Source organism: Canis lupus, chromosome 7, assembly GCF_003254725.2.
Source record: "Canis lupus dingo isolate Sandy chromosome 7, ASM325472v2, whole genome shotgun sequence".
NCBI lineage: Eukaryota > Metazoa > Chordata > Mammalia > Carnivora > Canidae > Canis > Canis lupus.
The window spans coordinates 66,084,153-66,097,162 of record NC_064249.1 but is presented as its reverse complement, the minus strand read 5'-3'; the positions used below and the strand labels follow the sequence as shown (position 1 = coordinate 66,097,162).

Genomic DNA, 13,010 nt, shown 5'->3' with positions numbered 1-13,010 from the left:
CTCCCGGTGCATGGAGCCTGCTTCTCCCTCTGTGTCTCTACCTCTCTCTCTCTCTGTGACTATCATAAATAAATAAAAATTTATAAAAAAAAAATTAAACTCAACAGCAAAGAAACAAACAATCCAATTATAAAATGGGCACAAGACATGGACAGAAATTTCACCAAAGAAGACATAGACATGGCCAACAAGCACATGAGAAAATGTTCCACGTCACTTGCCATCAGGGAAAAACAAATCAAAACCACAATGAGATCCCACCTCACACCAGTGAGAATGGGGAAAATTAACAAGACAGGAAACAACAAACGTTGGAGAGGATGTGGAGAAAGGGGAACCGTTTTGCACTGTTGGTGGGAACGTGAACTGGTACGGCCACTCTGGAAAACAGTGAGGAGGTTCCTCCAAGAGTTAAAAATAGAGCTACCCTATGACCCAGCAATTGCAGTACTGGGTATTTACCCCAAATATACAGATGCAGTGAAATGGCAGGACACCTGCACTGCAATGTTCATAGCAGCAATGTCCACAATAGCCAAACTGTGGAAGGAGACTTGGTGTCCATTGAGAGATGAATGGATAAAGAAGATTTGGTCTATATATACAATGGAATATTACTCAGCCATTAGAAATGATGAATACCTACCATTTGCTTCGTCATGGATGGAACTGGAGGGTATTATGCTGAGTGAAGTAAGTCAATCAGTGAAGGACAATAATTATATGGTTTCACTCATACGGGGAATATAAAAAATAGTGAAAGGGATTATAGGGGAAAGGAGAGAAAGTGGCTCAGAAATATCAGAGACAGTGGCAAAACATGAGAGACTCCTAATTCTGCGAAACGAACAAAGGGTAGTCGAAAGGGAGGTGGGTGGGGGGATGGAGTGACTGGGTGATGGGCACTGAGGGGGGCACTTGATGGGATGAGCACTGGGTGTTATACTGTATGTTGGCAAATTGCACTCCAATAAAAAATAAATATTAAATAAAAAAAGAAAATCCACAATCTCAGTTGATTTCAACTTCCTTCTATCAATAAGATGAAAAAAAGCTAGTAAAGATATAAGCAGTCTGATTAACACTACCAACTTTTTGCCCTAATTTACATTTATACAACACTACATCCAACGGCATAATACATATTTTTTTTATAAAAATGATACTACTTCAACATTTCCAACCTCACTAATGTTCTAAAGATATTAAAACAGATGAATATAACTCATGTTCCTTTTTCTAGAATGCAAAGTATCAAAATCAAACATAATAATTAACAAGAATATATTATTAACTGTATTACACACCCAACTCCTGATTATCACATAGTAATGGAGAGCAGTGAAACTTAATCCATAATTCAAGAACCTCATTCTCTTGTTTCAACTCTTTCCCTACAAAATCTATTTCCTGAATATGAAACATGACTTGTTTGCCTGTTATAAGACATACGAATTTCTCTGATGAAAGAGTCTTATGATATTACAGGTCTATATTATTCTGACAGACAATAATCATGAGAAACCAAGTAAAGGAGAGTTTTGAAGAATGATCAACATTTCAAGAATCTAAAAAAGAAATAATACATTTATCTGTAATAAGGCTGTATAGTTGAATCTTAACCTTGTCACACATTAACTGTCTAACTTTGGTGAAATTATGAACACTGTAGTCTTGATTTTGGTTGGCAAAATTAGCATAATAATACATCTCTTGGCATTAGGTACATGTTAAATAAAACAACCTAAGTGAAGCACCCAGGATGTGGTCTATCATGTGGCAAGTAATACATAAAGCTAAATTTAATTACTGTAAACCAAATGGCAATTCTGGTTATCTCTTGCTGATCAGAAGTTCTGAGTGGCCCTATGAACTAAAAAAAAAAAAAAAAGATCGACAATAATTAGCGCAATTCATTTTTTTGGGTGTAATATTTTTTTCAAAGGATTTATTTATTTATTTATTTATTTTTTCTGAATATTTATTTATTTATTCATGAGAGACACACAGAGAGCAGCAGAGACATGGGCAGAGGGAGAAGCAGGCTTCCTGTGGGGAGCCCAATGTGGGACTCGATCCCAGGACCCCAGGACCACGACCCGAGCCAAAGGCAGATGCTCAACCACCAAGCCACCCAGGTGCCCCTAGGTATAATATTTTAAAACCAGTAGTCATAAGGAGAAGAAAAGTTAAAGTTCTCCTTCATGTAAAGACACTGAAAACTTTATACAACTAGCGCTAAGCTCTCTTTCAGGAACCTCTTATAACATTTTTTAGAATCTTTTTTCCCCTCATCAGCTCTCCCATTTTCCCTAACATAAGTACACTGTTTTCTGATGTTCTTAGATTTTATCTTACTCATTTGAATTCTAGCTGGGTCTCTTTGGTATCCTACAGATTTTGTCAAGTAAAGAACCAGTGGAACTAGCTTACAGAAAACCCTACTTAATAACAGAAGTGCTCTATGCTAATAGTATGAACTAATAGAAATAAATTCTTCCAGTGTCATAGATTACTGAGGCAACTTTAGGAGCCAACATTCAGTCAGAAACTCCATCTTAGCAAGACATTACCTTCTTTCTATACCACTCATCGCCTGGCCAGGCACACTGATATCCCTGGGCCCTCCTGGAATGGTTTCTTGCCTGGTAATAGGGCGTAGGCAGTAAGTACCTCTTTTCTATCTAACTGGACTAAAAGAGTGTGACTCTTCCCTATGCCAAAGACATGATTCACTCCTTTAAGATTCACAGATAATACTTTTTTAAATGTTCATTCTTCGTATAGATACACGCAATCCTTGCAGTTCTATGACATATACTTATCTTGACAGATGAGAAACTGAAGTATAGAGTGATTGAATAATTTGTCTGTGGATACACAGAAGCATATAACAGGGCTGGGACTTGAACCTAAGCAGACCTGATTCAATAATCCACTTCACCACCTCACTGTGCCGCCCTGGGCTATTTAAACTAGTAACATTAATGTTTCTTTTTCTATAGAAGAGGAGTGTTCTGAACACAGAGTACTCTTTGAGGGCATGTCAACTCTGATTAAAAAAAAAAAAAAAGGCTTTGTCCCTGAAACTTTGTTAACTGAGGTATCATTTTATAATGGAACATCTAACAATTAGTTCCCTAGGGAATGAGACCACTTGTCAGTATCCACCATAACTTTTTTCAGAAATATCATTAAATAAGGTGAACTCTTCACCTAGTACCTTCTACTATGCATCATGTCATCTAGCCAGTCTTACTGTTAACTAAAGTTAACAGTTAACTAAAGTCTTTCTCAAAATGTTAAAAGTTAAATTGTTTTAACAACAACAAAAAAATGGTAAGAATACTTTTAGATAAACACATCCTGGTGTTAATTTAAAGTGATTTCTTATCTAAGATACTGCTTTTAGACTGCGAGTGGTCAGAACTTGCCCTACTGTTCCAGCTACCACCCCTTCCTTCCTCTCTCAGGAAAAGTCCATAGGTGACCTCTGAATGCCCTTCTGATACTGTAGGAAAAGCTATGTGTCACCTAAAGCTTAGTATCTCCTAGTGATACTTGCCCTAAATCCAAAGTTCACAGGTCCAAATCCCAATCTGGAAAGCAAAGGAACATTTATTTTTTATTTAAACATTTTTTGGGGGGCAGCCTGGGTGGCTCAGCGGTTTAGCGCCACTTTCAGCCCAGGGTGTGATCCTGGAGTCCTGGGATCAAGTCTCATGTCAGGCTCCGTGCATGGAGCCTGCTTCTCCCTCTCCCTGTGTCTCTGCCACTCTCTCTCTCTCTCTCTCTTTCTCTCTGTGTGTTTCATGAATAAATAAATAAAAATTTAAAAGTGTTTAAAAAAATTTTTTTTAAAGATTTTATTTATTCGTGAGAGACACAAAGAGAGGCAGAGATATAGGCAGAGGTAGAAGCAGGCTTCCCGTGGGGAGTATAATGCAGGACTTGATCCCAGGACCCCGGGATCATGACCTGAGCTGAAGGCAGATGTTCAACCAACTGAGCCATCAAGGCACCCCACAAAGGAACATTTGAAACTATTTTTAAATTATCTCCCACTTCAAGTTTATCTCAAACATGTAAACGATGGACATGGCATCCTTGCTATGAATAGGTGGGCTCTGCAGTGAAAGATCTTAATCCTGTCAAACCACCTTTAAAAGCCAGTGCTTTCTGTAAGTAGTTTTAAAAATGTGGCAAGAAAAAGAAATTTCTTGAAACAAACACCCACAATCTTGAAAAAAATCCCTCCAATTAATCCTTTTGTTCTTTTCTTTTTAAAGATTTTATTTATTTATTTATTCAAGAGAGACGCAAAGAGAGGCAGAGACATGGGCAGAGGGAGGAGAAGCAGGGTACATGCAGGGAGCCCGAGCCCGATGTGGGACTCAATCCCAGATCCTGGGATCAGGCCCTGAGCTGAAGGCAGGCGCCCAACTGCTGAGCCAACCAGGTGTCCCCTTTCTGTTCTTTTCTAATCCCACTCCTGTTTGCCTCCTTGCCCCTTTCCTCTGTCAAACTTACAAGATGTGTGATCCACTCCTGCTTTGTCTCCTGAGATCATCCTAGCCCTCAGGAATTGGGCTTCTTTCCTCATTGCCTTGGTGAATCTTCTATGATTTTGCTTTATCTGTCCTCATTCTTCTTGCCCTTTCACTGGCCTCTGGCACTGCTGACCTGTTCCTTCCGTCTATAAAATATCTCATTCGGTGTCTGATATTCCAGAATCCTGGCACTTGTAATAATGACAACTCAGTGCTAGAGACTGCCAGTTATCTCCCAGTATCCATCCTCCTCTTCTTTCTCTGTCACAGAATCTCCTAAGTTTTCATTTTCAAGCCTCCCTTGAGGCTGAGGAAGAGCAGGCCTGTATGATATAAGCAAACATGGTATGCACAAACTGCTGGAAAGCATCCTTAAAGAAAGATGATGCATTCTCTAGTCTTTTTTCTCCTTCTTGGGTATTGGAATGTAGATGTGATAGCTGGAGCTAGAGCAGCCATGGATTATGATGCAACACTTCCTGATACTATAGAGCCCTGGTCTAACTTCTTTTTAAAGTCACTATTATTTTGAGTTTGCTATTATTTGTAGTCAGTCCTGGTTCTCTCTAATGCATTTCTTTCCTACTATTGCATATTCTTTGTCACTTCAGCTAGACTGTATACTCTTTGGGAATACAGGTTCTGATAAAAATACTTAATGACTGACCTAGATTTCAATGGACTTATTATTACATAATTCTGGATGGGTCGATCTTTTTAATATTAGTTGGGGGTGGAACAAAATAGTAGATTAAGCCTCTCAGGGATCCCTGGGTGGCGCAGCGGTTTGGCGCCTGCCTTTGGCCCAGGGCGCGATCCTGGAGACCCGGGATCGAATCCCACATCGGGCTCCCGGTGCATGGAGCCTGCTTCTCCCTCTGACTGTGTCTCTGCCTCTCTCTCTCTCTCTGTGACTATCATAAATAAATAAAAATTAAAAAAAAAATAAGCCTCTCAATAAAAGAGATCAAAGTAGAAGATGATTTGGATGTTCTCAGAGTTACTGTTTTTTCCCCCTCTTTTTAGTTGTAGTGCTAAAAATTAATTCAACAATGGGAAAAAGATTTAAGAAAAGAGATAATATTCAGGTACATAAAATAATATCTATTAGACTGTATTACCAAATAGAGATTTAAAAAAAAAAAAACAAAGCTTGAATGAATGGATAAGATTTCTAACTACTTTATCCGCTACTAATTCTGAATTGGTGAACCTTAACTGAAAAGTTCTCTTTGTCAGTTTTCAGGTACAGGAAACACAAGTTTTGGGGCACCTGGGTGGCTCAGTTGGTTAAGTGTCTGCCTTCAGTTCAGGTCATGAACTTAGGGCCCTGGGATCCAGTCTCGCATTGGGCTCCCAGCTCCACAGGGAGTCTGCTTCTCCCTCTGCCTCTCCCCTCATTCTCTCTCTCAAATAAATAAAAATCTTAAAAACAAAACAAAACAAAAATGGGGATCCCTGGGTGGCTCAGAGGTTCAGCGCCTGCCTTTGGCCCGGGGCATGATCTGGAGACCTGGGATCGAGTCCCGTGTCGGGCCCCCGGCATGGAGCCTGCTTCTCCCTCTGCCTGTATCTCTGCCTCTCTCTCTCTCTCTCTCTCTCTCTCTCTCTCTCTCTCTCCCTCTATGTCTGTCATGAATAAACAAATAAAATCTTTAAAAAATGCAATAAAATAAACCAAAATTTTAAAATAGCAACAATAGTAAACCTTTATGTTTCACTTTATCCATATGCCACAAGTTAAGTTCTCTCTAATGTTTAAATCATATCTCAGCAGTGAAGCAGCAACAGTTCCCTGGTGATCTGATCCTCTCTACACATTCAACCTTTATACAAGATAGTAACAGGGCTTAAAGAAAATCATACCCTCAAGGTACTGAGGTGTTTATGATGCCTACACAACTCTTACTGTGTAAGAGACATTATAATATAATCCAAACATTCCTATAAGGAAACTAGATGTTCATATTTCCCAAGAAGTAGGTTTGCTCATACTTGCTCTTTAAATTATAAAAAGTGTTCTATTCTGATCAGGGAATAGAAGGTCTGGGAAGGAACATAAAAACATTTCTAAAGACCCACTGTGTTCAAGTCACTAAACCAAGCACTTTCTATACTCTAATTCATTTAACCTGTCTATAGTAAGTGAGAAGCTATAATTGGTAAAGTTAAAAATTAATTGCTAAGGTCACTCAGTAAGTAAAAGTTCTAACATTTGAACCCAGGCCCAGCTCTAAATCCCATGCACATACCACTCTATTACACAGCCTCAAAGGATTTCTACCAAAGTTCAGACCTTTTTTTTTTTTTTTTTTTTAAACTCAGTGATCTTTGGAACTGCCTTGCTATCTGTGGTAGGCTGCAAAAATATTTTGTAGGCTATCCTATCAAGAAGTATAGTCTAGGGATCCCTGGGTGGTGCAGCAGTTTGGCGCCTGCCTTTGGCCAGGGCGCCATCCTGGAGACCCGGGATCGAATCCCACATCGGGCTCCCGGTGCATGGAGCCTGCTTCTCCCTCTGCCTGTGTCTCTGCGTCTCTCTCTCTATGTCTATCATAAATAAATGAAAGAAAGAAAGAAAGAAGAAAGAAAGAAAGAAAGAAAGAAAGAAAGAAAGAAAGAAAGAAAGAAAGAAAGAAAGAAAGAAATCTTAAAAAAAAACAAAAACAAATGAGGATAGGCCCAAAGGCCACTGAAAAGTTTATAGACCTTTGCTCATTCATGGATTCTGCTACTTTCAAGCCCAGACTAATTCACTGCTAGTGTTCAGAACCACAAATAAGTTGTCTTCAAAACAGCTGACAATGATTCAGTCCAGTCTTCCCTTCCCATGGGCTCCTTGTGGCAAGGACAACTTCTCACAATTCTTTCTTTGTATCTCCTCATAGTATCTAGCACAAAAATCTTTCTTATATCATACATTCTCAATAAAATTTCTGAATCAACAGTAGAGATTTTAACTCTTGGGGGAGCTGGAATCTTCCAAAACCTTTGAAACACAGTGTAATGATAGCCATGGTCATGAAATCTGGCAACTTTTACAAATGATTGAGAAAAGCCTTGTTGTACTGGTAACTCCAGGGTTTACGAGATTTAGTCCTTGAATTTCAACTACACTGTTTTTGAAGGCACTTCCTAAGTCTTGGGAGACAGCTCAGGCCAAGTATAGAATCAGCAATTTAAATATGCACAAAAGGCTTTATGATCTGTACTTTTTGAGAGTAAGTTTTAGCAAAAAGTTGGAATCAAGCCTCACATCTAACTGGATGGTGCTAAACATGGAATAATGACGAATTCCTGCTATTAGTGCTAATTTTACTGGAATAATACTTGTGGAACACCTATCAAAATGTCTGAGAGACTGTCATTTCATGGACAAAATATGTTTTATCTATAAAAGATCAGAGTTAACTTGTTAAAATTGATTTAGTTCTTATGATATTTCCCCATTCACATAAGTGTTGTTATTATAAACCCTACATCAAATTTTTATACAATGTTTCAAGTTTAACAAAAGATGCAACTCAGAGTGTTCCATTACAATAATTACCATCTGCTAAAAAAGATGGACCACAGAAAAACAGTACTTTTCACAATGATTCTGCTTTAAGAGTTTAGAGCTGAACCTGAAACTTATGGTTGCTAAACCACTTGCAAAAATTGAAATTGTACCTGGTCACTAAGATAAATAATGGATACTAATGAATACTATGGCATTATTGACTGGACATTAGTAATGTGTATCTGCAAACTCAGGTGGATGAAGAGGCATGTATTACCTCTGGAAAAATAAGTATCATCTACAAGCTGATTCTGAATATTTTTTTACATTTGAGGTCTGAGCCAATGAGACAAGATTAGTGGATTCAGGGCTCAAATATGGAATGAGACATGCGGGTCACCATGTACTCTCTCAGGGGTCTGTAATGGCTATTTTCCATAGCAATCTTTTTAGTGAACCTACTGCTTCTCAGACCTGGGTCCTATGTCAATTCCTAGGTAATACTAATTTCATTCATTCATTCAAGCAAAATCTGCTGAGTGTCAATTATGCTAAGTTCTATTTCTTGGGAGATGATTCAGTTATGCATCTTCCTGGGGGAAAAAAGAAAGGCAAAAGAGGAAGGAGAGAAAAAAATAATTTAGGGGATTGCTTAATCCATACAAAAAATAACAAATATTACTGGTACCTGTATCCTAATTCTTCACTAAGATGAATCATATGAAGGATATATGATTCCTTGCTTGTTCCGGTGAGGCCAGGCAACAATAAGATAGTAGGTCTGGTGGTAGCATCCATATAACATTTACTGTTATAATTATCAAACCAGTCCAGTGAAATCTGTCCTCCATCTGCAGTTTTAATAAGTTCACTGAAAAAAAAAAAAAAGAGACACACTCATTAAGTGTTTTAAGTCATGTCTTAATATTAGTGTCTTAATTTTTTTAAATATATGACGTGATTTGGTCATCTGAAAAGAACTTTTTTTTCAGCATTCACTAACACACACTTCTATCACTCTCTGTTATTACTAGAGTAATATGAAATAAGCACCATAAAGTATTTCCAGCAACATCCCAGAAAGGTAGCATATAAAAATGAACTTCAGGGACTCCTGAGTGGCTCAGCAGTTGAGCACCTGTCTTTGGCTCAGTGAGTGATCCCAGATTCCCGGGTTCGAGTCCCACATCAGGCTCCTTGTAAGGAGCCTGCTTCTTCCTCTGCCTGTGTCTCTCATGAATGAATGAATGAATAAATAAATAAATAAATAAATAAATAAATAAAATCTTTAAAAAAATGAACTTCAAAGTACTTCACATATTTATCTTAATCATTCCCTCATTATTCTAAAATATCCAGTATTTAACCCCTATTTGATTGAGGTCACCCAAATAATTCATCAGGGAATTATGAATAAGTAAAATGCTGATCCGATCACTGCTGTGGACCTTTGACTCAATAATGCAGTCTCCCCACAGAGTATATTATAAACTGTGCTTCGTAAGTATTTGAAAATACGTCTCACACAGTATCTCTGAACTTAAAGAATTTTCCCAAATAGTGTAAGTTCCAGGCAACAAAAGGAACTTGAGAAAGACTAGATGACTCAGGGAAATTAATATTAGGCACCATCTAAATCTCCTGGTTACTGAAAAATTCTGGACCATATCTTTAATACCTCAAGGACATGATCATCAAGAACCCATTTGCTTTTTAAGAGGATGTCCTTTTACAGGAGTCCATCATGCCAAATCCAAATTAATTGGCATCCTTCTCCACCCCATCCCCACTCCCAGCATCAGTGAATTGGTACACATCATCAAAGGATCTAGGTCCTCAGGGACAGATGCATGCCACATTGGAAAAGAGTAAACCGCCAAACACTTCTCCAGAAATAAACCGTTTACATCAAGGCTTGGGTGTGCACACACATGCACACACACGCGTGCATACACACACACTGTGAAAGGCAATACCTGAATATTTTCCTGCAACTGAGTGTATGTGTGTGTGTGTGTGTTTTGGGGGAGGGGGGTACCGATTTCCATGTTCATTCCCCCTTTCTTGTCTAGCTGCTTACCAAAGGTTACCCGAGAGCTAGGAGGATGCAGGAAACCCCGCAGTTTTGAATGAATGACTGAACACGTAAAGGTACTTACTTCCTGTACTGCACTGAGGGCTTCGAAGTGATGAAAGGTCTCAGGAGTGTCTGTCCTCGACTCTCCCAGCACCAGACTGTCGGGTAGTACGTTTCTGTCACCACGGGACAGTGGTCCTGAAGAAAGCGGCTGAAGCTCTCACCCCCCGTCACTAGCTGGGGCTTCTGTGGGGTGGGGGGCAGCCAGTATTACGGCAGAGGGTCCAGAACGAAGTTTCTGCCCACCGTACCCCAGAAATGGGCAGCCCCGCCCCTCGCGCGCGCTCCCTTCCCGCTTCCATCTGCTCCAGAAGCCCGGCCCGCGTTCGTCGCAGTCGCACGGGCCGGACCCCTCGGGACGGAGGCTAGAGCCGAGGTGAGGGCGTGGTTCTCGGAAGGGCCGGCGGGCGGCGGCGGGCGGCGGGGCAGCGCGGGGCCGGCGGGTCCCGGGGCCGTCCGAGGGCGCGGGCGGGACCCCGGGCACGCGGACCGGGCCGGCCCCGCGTGCGGGCGCAGGGGCAACCGGCCGGGCGGGGCGCGCTGGCCTCCGCGACGGCCCCGCCGCCCGCGCCCGCGGCTGCAGCTCCCGCCTCGCGCGCTGCCTGCGCCAACCCCGGGCTCACCTTGGCGATGCTGCTCAGGTAATAGCAGGCGTAAGCGACGCTGAAGCCCAGGATCAGGGATAAGCCCACTCCCGAGCCGAAGAAGCCGACCCGGACGTGGTGCTCCAGGTAGAGGGAGAGCTCCCGGGAGAGCATCCGCAGGTCCATCGCTAGGCGCTGCGTGGCCAGGCTGGGGGCCCGCCGGCGGCCAGCACCGGGAGCGGGCGCGGCGCCGCGGGGGATCCGGGAGCGGGACGCCTCTCGCCCCGCGGAGCGCAGCTTCCGCCAGCGGGCGCGGCCCCGGGGCCCCGGGAGACGCAGCCCAGCAGCTGGGCGCCGCCGGCTCCGCCCCGGCCTCCCCGGAGCCGCCCCCGCCGCCAGCCACTCAGGAACCTTCTAGACGCGCGGCCCCAAGCGCGGCCACCGTGGGGGCGAACCGGGACTCCCGGCCGGCTCGCGCTCAGCCTGGGCGACCCCCGAAGGTGCGCAGACAGCGAGAGCCGACTTGGGGGGCGGGCGCGGGCGCGGGCGCGGGGGCGCGGGTAGGCCCGGCGGTGCGCGGCCGGGTCCCGGGCCAGGCACCTGCTCCTGTGACCTTGAAGGATTCCGCGCGGCGGTGCGCCTCACTTACTGTGAGCCCTATAGGGGCTTAGGGTGCCCCGGAAAGAAATTGGGGGAGTTAATGCGAAATATATGTTGGGAGAATGCACTATGTGCGGGGAGAACATCCTACGTCCCTCAGAAAGTTGTTTCGCTATCAAAAAGAGAAAAAACTCTCTATAATGAGGATATTCATACTTTAGATTCTTCTGAATCCTTTCAGTTCCTTAAGTATGCCTTACGTGGGAAGTGATTACGGAAAATAAATAAGGAGATCAAGGAAAGGAACTAGGCTTCAAAAGATTTTAAAGCCTATTTGTGGTTCGCTAGTGCCTTGAATTTCTGGAATTACAGAAATTCAGTTACTTAACGTACGGACCAGAAACCATTATCAAGGATGTTTTCCTAGGCCTGTTTATGGCAATACGACTAAACCAGGAGATACAGGCATCTAAAAGAGCTAGAAGATTTAACAGTCTATTACTAAGAACTCCACCCACCTAGAAGTACCAAGAGTGGCAAGACTCAAGCAGGCAAAAAGAAAGAGATAGGCAAAAAGAAAGGGCTGTATAGACTAGGAAAAAATTTCACAGGATTGTAAATTAATCATAAAAATTAGTGATCGATAAGTGGGATGAGCCAGAAGTGAGCCATTTATTAGGTCACGGTAACTTGATGGTTGTCAGCACCCAGAATAATATAGTTGCCTTCACTGAGCCTGTTTTTTTTTTTAATAACCTGTAGAATAATAATTTCTACTTTATAGAGTCTTTGAGATGGCTAAATGAAATAATGTATGCACTGGTCTCACCCTGAGCATAATTCTTTTTCACTCACTGGTTCTTGCATCCGAGCACACCCAGAAAACACAAATATACATGCTGGTTGCCATACTTGACAATTTACATGCAGCATTCTTTTTTTTTTTTTTTAAAGATTTTATTGATTTATTCATGAGAAACAGAGAGAGGTAGAGACACAGGCAGAGGGAGAAGCAGGCTCCATGCAGGGAGCCCAACATGGGACTTGATCCCAGGTGTCCAGGATCATGCCCTGGGCAGAAGGCAGGCGCTAAGCCACTGAGCCACCTGGGCTGCCCAGCAACATTCTTTATAATGCCTGCACGCACCTTCTGCTCTGCCTACCAGGTAAATACATATATATTTTATTTTGCTTAAGTTTACAGTAATACCGTAAAATACTTCCTGAGCATCACAATGTGTAGGAAGCATCTAACCAGGGAGTAAACAACTCTGAATTCATCCACTAAGGCAAACCATTTATTCTTTTGGAGCTTCAATTCCCTGACTATAAAATAAGATGGTAGAGACTGAACTTTCTTTTCTTTTAGAACATTCACAAACTTCTTTAAGACCTATCCCAATTTAGAAATACCAGAAAGGGAGACAGAACATGAGAGAACAAGGGGAAACGAACAAGGGGTGGTAGAAAGGGAGATGGGCAGGGGGTGGGGGTGACTGGGTGACGGGCACTGAGGGGGGCACTTGATGAGATGAGCACTGGGTGTTATTCTATATGTTGGCAAATTCAACACCAATTAAAAAAAAAGAAACAACTGTCAGATAACTTTTGTACATTAAATTTTTTTTGTAAAAAAA

The 13,010-nt window shown here is 42.1% G+C and overlaps 1 protein-coding gene across 1 annotated transcript in view; it reads right to left on the bottom strand.

The window, feature by feature from the left end:
* Positions 1 to 12,240, bottom strand: part of ABHD3 (abhydrolase domain containing 3, phospholipase) — a 51,818-nt gene extending 39,578 nt beyond the window's left edge. Inside the window, exons 1-4 of the mRNA XM_025429678.2 lie at positions 12,229 to 12,240; positions 10,813 to 11,187; positions 10,212 to 10,375; positions 8,741 to 8,923 (exon numbers count right to left, since the gene is read on the bottom strand). Coding sequence (XP_025285463.1) covers positions 8,741 to 8,923; positions 10,212 to 10,375; positions 10,813 to 11,187; positions 12,229 to 12,240 — 734 coding nt within the window. The remainder of the gene's footprint in view (positions 1 to 8,740; positions 8,924 to 10,211; positions 10,376 to 10,812; positions 11,188 to 12,228) is intronic.
* Positions 12,241 to 13,010: the final 770 nt, after the last annotated feature.